Source organism: Uloborus diversus, chromosome 1 (genome assembly GCF_026930045.1).
Source record: "Uloborus diversus isolate 005 chromosome 1, Udiv.v.3.1, whole genome shotgun sequence".
Lineage (NCBI taxonomy): Eukaryota > Metazoa > Arthropoda > Arachnida > Araneae > Uloboridae > Uloborus > Uloborus diversus.
The window spans coordinates 114,527,792-114,545,627 of record NC_072731.1 but is presented as its reverse complement, the minus strand read 5'-3'; the positions used below and the strand labels follow the sequence as shown (position 1 = coordinate 114,545,627).

At 37.1% G+C, this 17,836-nt stretch overlaps 1 protein-coding gene across 2 annotated transcripts in view; it reads left to right on the top strand.

The window, feature by feature from the left end:
* LOC129217427 (Na(+)/citrate cotransporter-like) overlaps positions 1-17,836 on the top strand; it is a 93,401-nt gene continuing 75,565 nt past the window's right edge. Inside the window, exon 1 of one of the 2 annotated variants that reach the window (XM_054851729.1) lies at positions 1-214. In XM_054851729.1, the coding sequence (XP_054707704.1) occupies positions 20-214 (195 nt within the window). In that variant the 5' untranslated portion in view covers positions 1-19. Of the gene's footprint in view, positions 219-17,836 lie in introns of both variants that reach the window. The other variant, XM_054851736.1, reaches the window with a different exon arrangement.

The window sequence follows — 17,836 nt, the reverse complement described above, 5'->3', positions numbered from 1 at the left end:
TGACTCAAATAAGGTTCGAATGCGATCTGTTGACTTATGCTTTTGTGTACGTTTCCTGTCTTGCGCATTTCGGTGGGGACAAGTTGAATCGTTGCTCGCGATGTCCTGCCGCTGCCTCCGATTCTGCCGCCGGGTCGACGCCAGGCTCTGCATCTATGTCCTCAGCATCCTCCTCCCGTTTGCTCTGTCTCCTTTAGCAGTCTCAGCTCACAAGGCAAGTAAGTCTCGCTTCATTCCGTGCCTCACGTTTCGAAAGATCACAAAAAAAAAAAAAAAAAAAATCACGAACGTGATAATGGTTCTTCTGTTCTTTCCCACAACCTCACCTCCATAAGAATGGGGGGAAATTAGTTCAAGTTTATTGATGTACAGTGGGGGATCCAGACGATCCTTTTGGGCGAGGCAATTGTCTAAATGCATTATATGGGGGTGGGGTGGAAGGGGGTAGTGAAAACAAAATTTAAAAAAATAAAAAAATTAATTTGAATTTTGGCAACTGGAATTCAAATCATGTTTTTCGCAATCACGAGTGTGTGTGTGTATGTAGGCGTGTGTGTTTGTGTCTGTGTGCAGGTATGAGTGTGTGGGTAGTTGTGTGTATGAGTGTTTGTAGTGGGGGGGGGGGGGGGAATGTGTATGGTGTGTGTAGGCATATGTGTTTGTGTCTGCGTGCAGGCTTGAGTGTGTGGGTAGTTGTGTGTAGGTGTGTGTGTGTGTGTAGGTGTCTGTATGTATGCGTGTGAGTGTATGTGTTTGTGTATGTGTGTAGGTTTATGTGTGTGTGTGTGTTTGCACGTGCGTGCATGTATGCGTGTAAGTGTAGGATATTGACGCATCCTGGAGATGGCTTTCGCTAGAGGAGCCGGTCGACGGTGATGTTGCAGAGGGTGTTGGCGGGAAAATAAAATGATAGCGCATCAAAACAGTCAAATGAAAGCAATAAGCAATCGTGATTGCCTCCCCCCCCCCCAAAAAAAAGTCTTAGAACTAAAGCATGATTTTTTTTTCCCTAACAAGTGAATGATTCAAACAATTTGAATGAAAGTAAAAAGATAGCTATGGGTTTCTTTGTTGATTGTGTTATTTAATATTCGCGCATAAGTAGTGTTTGCGGGCTCTCCCACGGAAATTTTTGTTAGGAACCCATTTTTAGACGCTCTTTGGTGGTTAATAAGAGGATGGGAGTTTTGAAGGACCCTCTCTGGAAATTTTTTGAAACTTAAGGTTATGTTTTCGAAAATACAATTGCTTGCCATCTTTGGTGGCTTGAAGGAAAAGGATGAGTTTCAGGAGTTCTCCCTAGTTGTTTTTTGATATTAGAATTGCAAAAACGCATTTTAGAGATCTCTAATAATGTGAAAAACAAGGGGTTCTTGGGCTTTTTCCCGGAAAAATTTTCGTAAATGAAGTCCTAAAAACGTAGGTTACCTTTGATGACGTAGCATAAGACAGAGAGTTCAGAATTTTTTCTCAGGAATGTTTCGATGTAGCAATTCCAAAAATGCAGTTTTAGTCGATCTTTGAATGTTCTTGAAAGATAAGAAAAGAAGAACTGGGGGGGGGGGGGGGCTCCTCTCCGGGGGGAAGTTTTTCGAAGTCAGAGTCCTGAAAACGCAGTTGTAGGCCATCTTTTATAACATTGGAGGTGGGAACGAGGTTCGGAACTTTGCACCGGAAATTGTTCGGAATGTCTTTGTCTTGAAAATTGGTGACCATTTTTGATAGCTTTAAGGGAAGGTATGGGGTCAAGAGCTGTCCCTCAACTTTTCGATATTGAAGCTTCAAAAACGCAATGTTAGAAGATTTTCATTGATAGGGGAAAGGCTGGGCTCGGGGACTCTCCCCCCGGAATTTTTTGGAATAGAATAGGGTTTCCAATCCCACGTCTGTATCAGTCCCGCGGGATTTCGGGATTGAAGGAACCAATCCCACAAGATCCCGCGGGGTTGACTTTCTTCTTCTAATAGTTAAATATTTATATCAAAAAAGTTAAATTTTAACTAAGAAAAGTTAAATATTTTGTCATAAAAAGTTCTGCTTTTTAGGAAGGACTGCATTTGTTGCATAAATTAGTAGTTATCTCGAACTACAAAGTCACATCTTAATTAGCGACAACCATTTAGTACGCAACAGTGCACTTTAAAAATGTCCAATGCGTCTTAAAAAAGCATCGCTCTTATGGGATGGGAAAAAATTTTGCGTAGAAATAATCGACTTCATGGAAAACCGTGATTTGGCTGCAGTTGGTTTTATTGAGATTAAACAATTGTGAATATTTTGCAAAACATCCTTAAAAACTTCAAGTTTTTTTCGGTAGAGCGTTCGGCAGAAAACTAGCTCAACTTCTGGCCCGCCGGGGCTGTCCGACGTCATAGCTAATTTAGATTAATATTACGCATTACTTGTACTCATAACATACAACAGATAATCCACGTAAGGCAATAAAATAAATACGACGGGAAATCTACTTGGCGTTTCGTCTCCTTTATTTAGGCTAAAGTTATTATTCAGATAAGTTGATTATTAATCGAAGGGTGTTCTTTCTCTTTTTCAAGCTTTGACTTCGTTCGTTCAGATCACTAAGCATAATGTTAGCATAAAAAAAAGTATTAGATTTAAAAATTCAGTGCTCAAGGGAATCCTTTTTGTGCAGAAAAACTTTTTCATTGTATGCTGAAATGTATATTTTTCTCATAGCAATGTTCGACCTTTTGTATAAATGAAAAAATACTTCGCTAAATTGAAATTACGAGTTTCACCCAGTAGAGCTTTAACTATTTATTCGAATACGATGTAAAACATTAAAATTATTATCAACTTCATTAGTAAGAAATCATTTTCTACTCCTCTTCTTTCTGGGGGGGGGGGGATGCATTTTGTGTACGTTCGAAAAATTACACCTAAAAAAGGACTCAGTTCAACTGGTTTTTGTTTTGAATTTTAAATGTTCGATTAAAAGAAAGACATATGCTGGCATTCAAGCCGCAACGGTTAAAGCAGCCTGCTATGCGAAATTGTATCAATTTTCAAAAACAAAAACACTTATTTTCAATCTAATGTATCATTTCTCTAGAATGTTTGCTTCAACTGCTACGCGATATTTCCTCATTCCTTAATCAAAGCTCATGTTTTACGAATAATTTTGAAGCGTATCATGCTGAATAATGACAAAACATAGACGCATGATCTTTTTTTTTTTGGCAAAAAGCTTTTTTGCAGTTTTTTATTTCACATCGCTTCAATGAATAGCAATCCAAAACGAAGGCACAACTGCTCGGTTAGTTGGAGTGTCGTGCTGTTAATCAGAATGGCGCCAGTTCAAATCCGTGCCAATAAATATCTCTTTAATGTTTCTTTTTTTTTCCGTCCGATGCTCACATAGGCGGAACTGTATTTGCCACAACCCGTTTTCTCACATGCACAAGTATTGTTTTTTCACGAGCCACTATCAGTCACACTTTTAATGATATTTATGTTTGCATTGAAAATACGTACAACCAAAAGGTGAGCGATGATCACTTCTCACAACGTTGGATTTAACGAGGTTTGGTTGCTGATGTCTTCAAATTACATGCCTTCTTTATTGCGTTTACTTTAATTCGTTAACCTTTTTCGGTTCTTCTTCATAATGTTCTTTCTTTGAAATTTTTAAAGAGCGAAATGCCACATGAAACGATTCGAAGCACAGTGCGGAGTTCCGCACGGGTCGCCTAGAGTGATTTCTTTCATTTTTAAGCGACTTCAAAAAAGGAGGTTATGATTTCATCATGCGGCTTTTTATGTGTGTTTTCGGATTATTCCAAAACTACTGAACCGATTTGAAAAATTCTTTTTTTGTTTGGAAGGGTATACTTCCCAGATGGTCCCACTGTAATTTGGTCGGGATCCGATAAGGGGTCCCGGAGAAATTCAAGAAACTGAATTTCACACGCTGTGGATACATCCAGCTTACGTCAGCGGGCGGATTACGTCACAGATCACGTGGTGTTTCCGTGACCCGTGTATTTTCTTAGCAAAGGTTTTGCCTTCATCTTGAACGGGAATTCTCGCTGTATATGGATGATTAATTTTAGCCGCCTGTTACTTTTTACTTATAGGTGTTACCAATGTTTTACTATGTAGCAAAGCCGTAAATTAAACATATTTTGCTACTTTAATAGCTGACTCAATTACCTTAATACTATTTTTAACTAAAATAACTTAATTTATTCAGTATTTTTTTTTTTGATAATTCAGTTTTCAAACATATTTAGTGTTCAATCTAAGGGGAATTGAATACAGAACACCCCTCCCCCAATGATTTAACTTAAATTCTTTAATAATATTTTGTAACTGGTGTCTGATTTCTCAAGTTTGACAAGTATTCTAGATTTACTATTTCACAATGCTGCCAGTTTAATTTGAAATTAGGGTTATTCTAATTAGCAGGCTTCAAAAAAAGGAGGAGGTTCTGAACTCATCAGATTAGTTTTTTCTTTGTACAATGTTCTATAAATACTCGAAGACGCCTGTACCCAGGGGCTTGCATGGGGAGGGGGGAGAGAGAAAGAACACCTGTTGACCAGGGCCTAAGAATGAAGGGGGCCCAATGTTTTTTAAAAATTGGGGTGAACTATAAGGGTAAAAACAATATGGAGAGGGGCCCGGAAATATCATTTGTGACTGGCCCCAAATTTTCTGCGCAGGCCCCTGCCTGTACCGATTAGGATTTTTTTTATTATTATTTTTAAATGTTTGAAACGGTATAGTTCCTCGGCGGTCTAACGGTAATCAAGTTCGACTTTGTTGAAATTGAGAGAACTCTTCAAATATTATACTCAGATTTAAAGCGATTTGTACTTCCTTCACTTTGTATATCGTCTCAGTGAACCGGTTTTTATGTTTTTTTTTTTTTTTTTTTTTTTTTTTTGTTAATGGGTAGGAGATGGTCTAACTTTACTCTGAGGTTACAAATCTTTGATTTTACCCTATTCGTTGTTTAGAGAGAAATGTTATGGGTAAAAAACAATAAATTTCATGTAATTTCTCTCACGAACGATTAAATATAAAACCCATTGTTAAAAAAATGCCATAAAACAAAGGTATGTGTTTTCTTTGCCCATAGTTAAAGAAAGTATTAAAAAACATTATTATTAAGAGTAATCATAATGAACATTTTGAATCAAGGATTCTCTGCAGCAAACGTAAAATTAATTCCAATGGAATTTTTTACCTTTATCTATAATGGGGGCATTTGAAGAACCATGCGACTTTTATCACGAGTTACATGACACGTAAACTTGAACATTCTTGTGAAACATAAATTACAATTTACAATTTACCATGTTACAATTTATAATTTACAATTTTACGACTTGCAATTTGCAGTTTATTTGTAGCTTGGGACACCGTAAACATTTATATGGTTCTAACTAAATACTGAATTCACAGTCTATATTTTTCATTAGAAATGAGATCTATCAATTGTTGCATTTCTGCTAATGCTCGTTCATCGTGAGGTTTAGTGATAAGTTTAAAGGGTTCTAAATCAGATCGAGCTATTACTTCAAGTCTTGACAGCAATTTCTGTTGTTTTTTTTAGTGACTCGTGCATTTGCTTTCGGAAAGCAAACTTTGATAAAGTCGAACTAATTATGAAAACAACATTTTTTGTACATAGTTGCGCATTTGAAAAAGCCTTTCTTCACAGCCGTCGGAAGTCTCTGAGACGCTGTGGTCTATTTCTTTCTCTATCGTGCTCATCTTAGTTTTCAGACTCATGTGTTCGACGTTTTCGTACTCGACTTGCGCGTAAGAAAGGCCTCAGCGTCATGTACCGCATACTCTATCCTACGAACTTATCACGGGACGCGGGAGCGTCCCGCCCCGCCAAGGAAACCAAACGTCAGCAGCCAACAGAAGCAAATCCACCGCCAAAGACGAAAGAAAATAAAGCGACCAAGAACAAGATTACGCGACAGAACAAATTGGGGATTTTTGGGTTTTTCACCCCTCTTTATCTCAGCCCCATGAAAACACCCGGAGATGACTTTTGGTACATGCAATTTATAGAGGCCCCTGACGCCGTAAACCAAAATAAAATCCCCTAGACCATCAGGGGGAGGAGGTATTAAAGTTATAAAATTGCTGTTCCAAAAAGTTTTCGCTTTCTTTGACAGGGCTACAGCCCAAACGAAAAAAGGAATCAAGCTGAAATTTCGCACACACATTCCTTGTGCCCTACTGATGTGCCTTTTGTGCCATTTGACCCCCCTCGTTTTTACCCCCCAAATTGTAACTTCCCAGGGTTCTATCACAGCCCCCGGGGGGCTACGGTAATGATTTTTTGTATACATATTCTTGGGGGGCCATTGAGTACATATACAAATATTCAACCCCCAGGGACATCATGGGCCGCAGTAATTAAAGTTTGAAAATCACTAATTTTCCCTAAATTCTTATGTACTTAACAATTTAAAAGATCTATCCATATTTCTGAAGAGTTGAAGGTGGGAGGAGGTTCTAATGGAAGTAGCTGTGATGAAAAGGGAGAAGAGGGAGGATGATAGTTTGGCAGATACTTGGCGAACAAACTAGATATCATAACTTTTTATGGCAGAGGGTTTCGGGGTTTAGGATGCAGGTTTTCTTTTTTGTGCGGAAAAGTTAAATTTTCTTGGCGGGGAAATTTTTACAACAGGGTTGTTTTTGATGAGATTTTATATTTACACCACTGAAAAGCAAAAAATAAATTACTTTTAAATAAAAAAAAAAAACCGCCTTCAAAAAACAAAGGAACTAAAAAGCAAAAAATAACCAATTACACTTACATACTATTTCCTACCCATACCTAGAAATGAAATTTATTTTACAATTCCAGTACAAAAATCAATTAAACTAATCACACAATTATAAAATAAGTACTGATTTTAATTACTATACGATGAATTATTTTAAATAACTAACTAGTTATATACGATCTCTTAATTTTTAATAACCTTTTGAAGTCGGGGCCTCCTATAAACTACTACCTAACGTGTCTGAGTAGATTTAGTTTTAGTTAAAGACTAAGTAAAAGTAGGTTTAGTTAAAGACTAATTTCGTGTTCAGTTAAATTAGTGTTTAATTCAGGATCAGTCGGTTGTCAGTTACGTTAGGTAGTAGTTTATAGGAGGCCCCCGACTTCAAAAGGTTATTAAAAATTAAGAGATCGTATATAATTAGTTAGTTATTTAAAATAATTCATCGTATAGTAATTAAAATCAGTATTTATTTTATAATTGGGTGATTAGTTTAATAGATTTTTGTACTGTAATTTTAAAATAAATTTCATTTCTAGGTGTGGGTAGGAAATAGTATTGTTACAAATCCTGTAAATAGTAATTATTGTAGTAACGTAACCTGTAAATAGTTTCCCGTAATGAATATACATCCCCTTTTCATTCCGCTAAAGTATACGACCCCTTATTTCCTTTTCTTTTCATTGATAAAATTTGATAACGGTCTACGCATTCCTCGAAGCAGAAAGAATGTTGTGGAAAATTCTTCGATGTTTATAAAAGCCGTTAGCGATGGATAAACAGGGGAGTTTCGATTGATATTTCGAACTGAGAGCATTTTTGCTCTGTTTATTGCGAGGCATTTCGCTGTGTTGTTTTCGTATTTGGAAGTAAATACGTGTGTAAACGTTGAGTTTACGGTGTTGTGTGATAATTGCTTAATTGCTGATGAATAATTTAGCAGTTGTTGACGATCTTTCCTGTACATAGGGTAAATAAATTTCCTGTGCTTTTATCAAGAACTGTGTCTTCATTTCAAGAAAGTGGAAGTCGCACCGAATCCGTTACAATTTGGCGCCCAACGTGGGGCTTCTTCTGGACTTTCTTGGAGTAAGTGTGACTTCGGACATTTTTTTCATAAAGACTGTTTGAATTTATAGACTTTGTTTTTATGGTGATTACTCGCGCAATGGATGACCAATTAAAACAACTTCTGACAGCAATTAATGCTGTGAAAAGTGACTTGACCGAAAGTTTCGCGGCTAATCAAGAACAATTAAAAAATGATATGGCGGCTAATCAAGAACAATTAAAAATGATATGGCGGCTAATCAAGAACAATGAAAAAGTGATCTGACTGCAAGTATGTTGGCAAATCAAGACCAGTTAAAAAGCGATTTAACGGTGCTGAAAAAGGACTTAACGTCTAACCAAGAAGAAATTAAAAACGACCTTATTTCGGTAAAGACTGTGATGGAAAATAAATTTAATGACATAGAGCATCGAGTTGATGCTATTGAAGAAAAATTTGATACCGTTGAAAGCCGATTCAATGCTGTAGAATATAAATTTGAAGAAGAAGATAGAAGATTTCATCTACTTAAAGAAGAGATCTTTAAAGACCTGGAAAGGAGATTGGCGACCGCGGAAAGCAGCTCTGTACAGTTTGGCGCTCCCACATCGGTTGCTCGACCGTCCATTAAACTTGCCACATATGATGGGAAAACTTCGTGGCAGGTTTACAAAACTCAATTTATGATAGTGGCGGAAGTGAACGGATGGAACTCTGCTACCAAGGCCTGCCATCTTGCAGCATCCCTGAGAGGTGACGCAGCGGACATTCTTCAGACCCTTCCGGACAGCCAGCGCCTGGATTTTGCCGCCCTCACATCTGCGTTGGAGCTTCGCTTCGGTGAGAAGTGCCAGAAAGATTTCAGCCGACTCCAGTTGAAGTCCCGTTTCCAGAAAACCGGGGAAACCCTGCAAGAGCTTGCGGCGGACATCGAGAGACTGTCTCATCTTGCTTTTTACGACTGCCCTGCGGATGTTCGAGACAACCTGGCACTCAACTACTACATCGACGGGGTTCGAGATCCGGAAATCCAGAAAGCTCTACGGATGGCGGATGTCAAAGACCTGAATTCTGCTGTTGTGTATGCGATGAGATACGAGGCCGCCCAAGAAGCAACCCGTGTGGATCGCCATCTAATCCGGACTCAAGAAGCTGATGAGTCTGATTCCAGGTCGTCCCACCTCGCTGAACTTGAGAGACAACTCGGTGACTTGGCAAGACATCTGAGCAGCATAACAGGCCAAAAGAAACAAGAGCAGAAGTGCTGGAAATGCGGTAGTGAAGGACACCTGCGAAGGAGTTGTCCGGCTCGCCAAGCTACGCGAGGGAAGGAAATCACCACCACCAGAGCTCTGCAGATTTCCTCTTCTAGTAGTGGCAGTGATGGACTTTTCATTTACGCACATGTAAATGGGAACCCCTGCAGACTGATTGTCGACACTGGAGCCAATGTGACAATCATTAGGACAGATATGGCTCGTGAATTTGGATTGAAACTGCTGTGGACATCGCCACGCGTAAGTCTCCAGACTGTGACAGGTGACAAAATCGAGATTGACGGTAAAGTGGACTTGGAAATAGTGTTTGGGAATGCCACCTACCATCATACGGCATTCGTCGCTAATATCACGGACCCTTTCATTCTCGGATTGGACTTTTTGAAGAAATATGACTTCACTCTCGACTTCAAGACTAATGAGCTGCACTCGATGAGAGAAGACATTGCCGTTTTCCCTGCAGAAAGTGATGTAAAATCCGCTCATCAAATAATAGCCCAAACAGATTTATCGATTCCCTCAAGGTCAGAATCATTAATACCTGGCTCCATTGAAGAAACCAATAGTTTTCGATTTGGACTCATTGAATACCCTAACCTAAGCAATAGCCTAAAAGGAGTGCTGGTAGCATCTACGCTTGTGGACCTTTCTAAGGATGTAATTCCTGTGAGAGTCACCAACGTGAGTGAAAGGCCAAGGAATATCCGAAAAGGTGAAGTGTTGGCAACCTGTACTCCAGTAAACTGCATCATTAGAAGAATCAATTCCCCCGAGACTGTGTCTTCTGAGTCCTTGACATCGAAGTTAATTGGGAGTGCGCCATTATCGAAAGATCAAAGAACTGCTGCGGAACAATTGGTGGACGACTTCAAGCATCTGTTTTCATCTACATCGGAGGATGTGGGCCGGACGAATTTAACGCAGCATAGGATCTACACTGGAGAACACCTCCCTATTAAACAGCATCCAAGACGACTACCGTTCGCCAAGAAGGAAGAGGTTGAGACCCTCCTGAAAGAGATGAAGGAGAACGATGTAATCGAACCGTCATCCAGTCCTTGGGCGTCTCCCATCGTCTTGGTCCGAAAGAAAGATGGCTCCACCAGATTTTGTGTCGATTACCGACGGCTGAATGAAATCACCAAGAAAGACAGTTCCCCTCTTCCACGGATAGACGACACCTTGGACACTCTTTCCGGACACAAGTGGTTTTCGACCCTGGACTTGAAGAGCGGCTACTGGCAGGTTGAGATACACCCTGATGACCGAGAGAAGACAGCGTTTACAACTGGACAAGGCTTATGGCAGTTTAAAGTGATGCCCTTCGGCCTCTGCAATGCACCAGCTACGTTCGAGCGTCTTATGGAGACAGTGTTAAGAGGACTTTCCTACGAATCCTGTCTGGTCTACTTAGACGATATCATCATCGTGGGACGCAGTTTCGAAGAACATCTGGCAAATCTTAGAAAGGTGCTGCAGAAGCTTAAGGAAGCCAATCTGAGTTAAGCCCGTCCAAATGTAATTTGTTCCGCCGGGAAGTGAACTACCTTGGTCACATCATCTCTTCTGAAGGTGTACAAACCGATCCAGAAAAGGTATCTGCAGTCAAGAGTTGGAGTCGTCCCGAAGACATCCATCAGCTGCGAAGTTTCCTGGGGCTCTGCACGTACTACAGGAAGTTTGTAAAGGGTTTTTCCAACATTGCACGACCTTTGCATCATGGGCGGATTTATGGGGGGGCGAGGGGGGTCAATGCCCCCCCCAGTCTTGGGAGAACTTTATACATGGTAACTACTCACCTTCAAAAATGTGAAAAGAAAAATCATGATTTTTTTTCTTTTTTTTTGAAAAGTTTAGAAGTGAAAAGGAAGAGAATAGCGACTGTCCTTTTCTGATGGGGGGGGGGGGGGCACCGTACACTGGGTATTACAAAGAGTGAAGCTGTTACTGAGTTGAAATGTGTTGAAAACGACTACTTTGAATTGAAAACCATTAGAGCAAGTATATGAGTGAAAATATAAGTAATCAACCGCTATACTTAAAATAATCAACGACTGTTTCAACAAATTGGAAACTAAAACAAAGATTTAAAAAGAAACTGGATTTACCTATAAACTAAACAAGCTATAGTTGAGGGCACCCGCTTTGTTGAAGGCCCCCCCAACTCCGGAAAATTTCATAATTTGTTCTTTAAAGAAAAGTACTTGAAAAAATAAATTCCATTTTAAAGTGCTTGAAAATTTGGAAAAGTGTGGATACAAACCATAAATTAAAAAATTTATAACAAATGAGGGGGGGGGGGGCGAAAGAAATGTGTCAACTTTAGCTCCTTGCCACATCCTGCATCAAAAATATAAAAATCATGGTTCTCACGTTTCTGTAGCATATTACTTGAGATAAATTTTGTGACTTGCATGCTTCATATATTGCTGTTTATTTAATCCCGAATGCAGTAATTTTGGAAATTATTTTGTATTACTTGTGTTTATCTTACTTCTTCTGCATATTGTTAATCTCTTCAGCTCAAAAGGAAAAAAAAAACACTACCTCTATTTTTTTTTCGTTTTTTGCACTACTTGTAATTGAAAATAAAAAGTTGTTGTAATGAGAAATCAATAGATTTTTCTTTCTTTTAAACTTAAAATGTTGTTGTTCCTGATGGACCTTGGAGCACCCGATGTAATGAATAATAGAGGCATTAATCCTTTTTTGAGGCTAATATGAGCGGCTTCCGTTTGATTGAGCCCCATTTTAGGTGGAAGTCCGACTTTTGCTCAGACACATTTGACAGATAGCACAATACAAGGAAACCAGAAGAACACCCAGGGCAGTAGGGGGGAATCGAACCCGTACCTGTTTGCATGCAAGCAGTTGCTGAGGAATACCGCTCTGCCACCGAGGCCGCAAGCTTAAAATAGTTGTTTCTTACAAAGTTAGAACAATACTGTAAAACAGTACAATCAAGTACTAAATTTCAGAGACTGGAAAGGCCAATTTAAGTGCCTTAAATAATTTTAACTGTTCTCAAGTCCTTGAAACGGATTAGATGAGTCTTTGAAATTCCTAAGCAAAGTGTGCTTCAACTTTATTTCTCATCAAGTGTATCAATTATGAATTGTCTAAATGGGCCTATTTTCTAAATCTATACACCATTTCTTTTAAAGCATTTTTTTACTATTGATCATTTGGTATTTAATTCAGGGGCGGACTGGCCACGTGTGAGATGTGGAAAATTCCACATGGGCCGTCCTTAACTCGGGCCGTTTTCTGTGCATTCAATGTGTACGTGCCGTTTTCCTCAATTTTATTTTAAAAAAAGTTTTTAGCTAGGCCGGCCGTTCTTGTGTCGAGGGCTGCAGCCAGAACTGCTCTTTTTTGGATGGGGGGGGGCGGAGGGAGAGGAGAACAGCCGCTCCTTTTCCAACGGTCACTCTCAGGACGTTACTCTGTTCTTGCTTAACTATTACCGTATCTTGTTACGTAGGGAAAACGAAACAATGTCTTTGTTGGGTGGTCTTCGTCCGAAGCGAAGCCTTCAGGGTCCATGGATGTCTCTCGTATCTGTTCAGGATTGATGTTTCCTGGAATTCTGGTAATTAGTTTTATTGGGGGTGGGGATCTTTTTTTTTGTGGCCATCTGAGACGATCTGAGACTGCCTGGGAAAAGATTACATTGAACCTTTTTCAAATGAAATAAGAGAAAGGCGCCATCCTAAGAATAGAATGAATAGGAGCAAAACGTCTGCTAAAAAGCTTTTTTTTTTTCCTTTTCATCCTTCGTTTTTTTTTCTTCTTCTGTTTCCCAGCACTTTGCAATAGATAGATCCACGACTTTCTCAACCAATTAGATAATTTTGAGAACTCCACAATTTTGTCTCCGAGGAAAAAAACGAGTCATTTGTTATACACCGTGTTGACTGCTCAATGGGATTGCATGTGTTTTAAACTCAAGGGTGACAAGAATTTTTTTTAGGTAAATTTAATATTTTTAATCATCATGTGTTTTTTAATTTTTTTTTTTGCCATCAGCACTTTAAATAATAAGAACTTGAACTGTCAGTTATAATTATAACAAATTGATGGTGTTACACAAAAATGGGTCAACCCACCAAGCAGTACTTTTGAGTAAATTGAGTTCTAAACTGAACTTCATAGATGGCATATTAATAAAAATCGTCTTTGTATCCCCGTAGTGTATCAGTTTATCTGCCAACCTATGTGAATAACTCATTATTTTTTTTGAAAAGTTTTGTTGGATAACTCATTTTTGTATAACACCGTCCAATTCATCTATTTTCGTTTAGCAAAGATAAAATTTATAAAAGTACAAACAGTATAAATATTTAAAACAGTGATTTCCAACATTTTTTTTATCCGTCGCCCCCTTACCTTTTTCCTTGAAAAAAGCAAATTTTAGAGGAACGTAAAATCGATATTAGGTACTTTTTTGCATACAGTGAAACCTGTGTAAGTTGACCACTTGCGGTGCAGTACTTTGGTGGTCAACTTATAAAGGGCAGTAATGATTTTTTGAAATATTTTTTGACATTTCTCGCACCGTGTATTCATTTTTCGAGGAATTCACCCTTATTACTCTTTCTGTTCAACTAACTTTCATTGTTTAACATTATTGAAAGTGAAACCATAATTAAAAATACTATTCAAATAGTTTTATTATTTTTTCCTTGTTTTAAACTATATTAGACGCCTTAGTTTTAGAAATTCCATATGTGCCAGCTAATTTTCTCTGGATTTCTCCTTTTTGAATTCATTTTAATATTTCATACTTTTTATTAATTTCAAGTTCAAAACTTTCTTTTTGAAACCTTTTTATGTAACACTTACAGCCCAAAGAGCAACAAGCTCGACTCTCTCAGTTCATAAAGGCAAAATTAAAATGTCCTATATCTTAATCCCTTACACTCGAAATAAGCCAGAAGGGCTCTTTAGCAAGCCCATATCTGCGTACCCGCAGTGCGGGGGGGGGGGGGGGGGGCTCACTTCCTCAAGGGGGCTGACGGCCCTAGAAATTGAAGGAAAAAAACTAGCATTGAGACTTATTAACTTTACAAATAGACACTGTGCCACTAGGGAGATGACCTACCCATTTTGTTGCAGAGGGCCCAAAATGTACAGATCCGGGCCTTAGCGCAATTCCAGAATTGCCACAACCTATTGCAACTGGAAGAAAACACTTTGTACTTTTCTACTGACACCTATTTTTATTGAACAAAGTACAAAAAACTATCTCAAATAGAACAGCAAATGAAAAACAAGTTTGGAGAATAAAGAGCAGCATAAGCTTTATGCTGCTGTTTAGTTAGTAAATTGCTAGTCCGTCATCAAAGCATTAAAAACATTCTTGGAAAACTATCAAATAATAATACAATAATAATAAATTAATAAATAATAAAATAAAATAATTTACTGAAGAAAGTTAAAAAAAAAACCAAGTGATAAACTTACAAAGGTTTTTTTTACAATGCTCCAAACCAAATTTGGCGTACATTAGTGGTCAAGATAGACAGGTGGTCAAGTTACAGAAGTTTTCCTTCATTATATAAGATAGGACTAATTCCGTTCCTGACAAAAGAGGTCAACATAAACAGGTGGTCAACTTACAAGGGTGGTCAACTCTACAGGTTTTACTGTATTTAATTTTAATTTAAAGCCTAAATACTGTACCAATTTTATCCAATTATTGTTACACACTTTTTATGTTTTTTTTTTCAAGAGTAATTAATTTTTGAAGGGAGATAATAAACTAAGATTATTAATGTACTTCTCAAAGACAGCAGAACATTTTTCTCTCCCCCCCCCCTTTTTTTGGTATGAAATTTAGGATTTGGAAGAATAAAAAACTTGTGCAGTTTAAACTTGAAGAAAAAAAAAAAAAAAGAAGAGAGAGAAGGGTTTGTTCCGGTATCCAGAACCTGCCCTGAGTACAATTCGTATGCTTGTCCAAGATATGAGGATGTGCATGGCCCTCCTGAACTTAATTCATTTCTTTTTTACACTCATGATTTTTTGTTTAACCCTTTCTCAAGAAAATTTAGAAGCTCTCATGTTGATGTCTGTAGAGAAGGACATTTTAAATCAAATAGATTCAGAGGATACCATTGATGCTGTTGCTCAACAAAGTAGACTTTTTTGTAAGAAAGATTAATGTTGTAGAAATGTGTTTTTTTCTCCCGATTTCTTTTGTTTTTATCTTAAGTACCAAGTAGTCTTTAACGGATATTCATAATCTATTACTTTTAAGGAAAAAAAAATATAAGTTACATGCTTTGAAAGAAATGTTTTGATAAAATTAAAAAGGAATGTTGAAAAATTTAAGTAATTATTATGTCTTAAATACTGTAAAATTTTGTTTCCCTATCTTTTAAAGGGATACACTAAGTTATAGAAGAAAACAAAATTAGGTTCTTTAACCATATTTTAAGTATTTAATAATATTTCATCAAATAATCTTTATTTTTGAAGTTTTTTCCTGTTAACTGATTTGTAATGCTTGTTTATAGATTTTTCTTTCTTAGCTAGATTGATAAGTGTGATTGCTTTAAGTGTTTTTGCCCATTTTAACTATATTAATAATGTATCTATTTTTACTTATATTTTTAATGTTACAATCTTAAAAGCAAATCTAAAATTTCCGAATCTGAAATGCAGTATTCCCAGAAACTATTAGTTTTTAATTTATTAGTAGCACTACCATATTGCAACTAGTACGAAAAGTACATTTTTAAAAATCGCATCATCATATACTTTTCAATTTTAATGTTATTATTCAGTGTCAAATTGATAAATGCAATGTTTAAATTCGTTAAATAGCATACTTTCAAATTTCGGATACAATTTTTACGGATAAAATGATAAGATTTAGCATTAATTTGAAATTTACAAAGTTATTAGATTTTTCAGTTTGACGAAATTAGGGCCTTGTATGAAAACATTTTCACTGATTCTTGAAGAGTAATATTAATTTTGTCATTTTTAGTTTATTACTCTTGAGTAACTTTTTTCAAATATTATTTTGTTTTCATTAATTTCGTTTAATTTATGTCATTAAAAAGGTTTAAGTCGGACCATTTCTGTGTTCTGCTTTCTTTCGTTACTCGATTATTATTTATTTTCAGCAAGCATGTAAACTCGTACAATAGAAGTATAAATAGTTATATTTTTGGTTTAAGCGATTGAGTTTCACTTAGTTGAACATCTTCGTAGGTTAAACTCTAGTTGAACATATTTACTTACGAAAAAGAATACGCACATCTTATTGCTTTTCCCAATACATTTCCTCGTTTTCACTTTAAATCTTGGAAGGTTATAAATAAATTGTTCTTACTTGAAAACGTTGTGTCAGTGGAATATTATTATTAAAGGCAAGTTAATATGTAGCATAGGCCACACATATACCATAAAGCACAAGCGCTGCCAGAACTTGCTTTCTGTGGAGAGGGGAGGGGAGTTTGGTCATAACCATCTTTACATGCATATAAACTAACGTATTAAAATTATTGGCAATATAAATCTACGTTAAAACCAAGGGCCTTGGGAGGAGACCGCAATCCCCCCACCGCAAGTGTATATCCCATGATTTTCACTTTAGTTCTTAGAACCTGACAAATAAATTTCACTCACTAGATAACATTTTGAGAGATACCTTTGAAAATCAGTTTTCTCACTGAGACAAATGGCGACTTTTTCGGGCGAATTTTTTTTTTTTTTTTTTTGTAGATTAACTCGGGCTTATCCGATATTTCCGATCAGTTCTCACTGTCTCATGATCTGTGATGTATTCATTCTGAACGGATATATTACGTTTGGTTTACATGAAAATTTTCATTAGTTTGAATACGTACAATACAATTTTAAGAAAAGACTTTTTTTAAAAAAAAAGAGTTTTTTCTGAAGGGTAAATAGTACCGCTCATGGCCATATGAGGTAGTTAGAAGCAAAGGATGCAAGAGGAAAATTTGAAAATTTGGAGATAACCAGTACAAATGGTAGGTGGACCCCTCCTCTGTCTTGGGGCAAGAGATAATACCAGCAGCCCTGGTAGGTGCCGCTGTACAGCATGATTTAGAAAAAATTCAATGAAAGCCTACCTAGGATGTAATCTTTATACGAATTTTACTCAAAACTTGAAAATGTCTGCTTACACCCCTTTGCTTCTCACTGCCTCAAATGTATTACGTTTTGTTTTAAATAAGATTTTTATTCACTTTTACATAAACGAAATACTCTTAAATGCGGATTTTCAAAGAAACCACAGAGTTTCCACAGTGGTTTTTTATTGCGTAGAGCAATTTAAGCTTGCAAATATTTTTGAGAAAGTTAGATCCTTGAAATATCATCTGTATATTATGGGCGTTCGCTGTATGCTTAGTTTAAATCAATCTGCCCACTAGTTTGCTTGAAACGAAAAGTTAAATAAGGATTTCTGAAAAAAAAAAAATTCTAGGTATTTCAGCGGGGGGAGAAAGGTGAGGGCTGCTGGAGGAACCTTTTTTTTTTTTTTTTTTTTTTTTTTTTTTTTGAAAAAACACACTAGAAACTTTTTAGGTTTGGAAAACTACAGCCAAACGTTTTTGGATGGGGCCGGCATGAATTTTTTTTCCACATTAAAAGTTTAGGGCCAGTCCGCCCCTGAGCCTATTCCACATCGAGCCGTGTTTAAACACAATTCTTTAAAAAAATTATTTTAATTTTTTTACCAGACTTAAAAG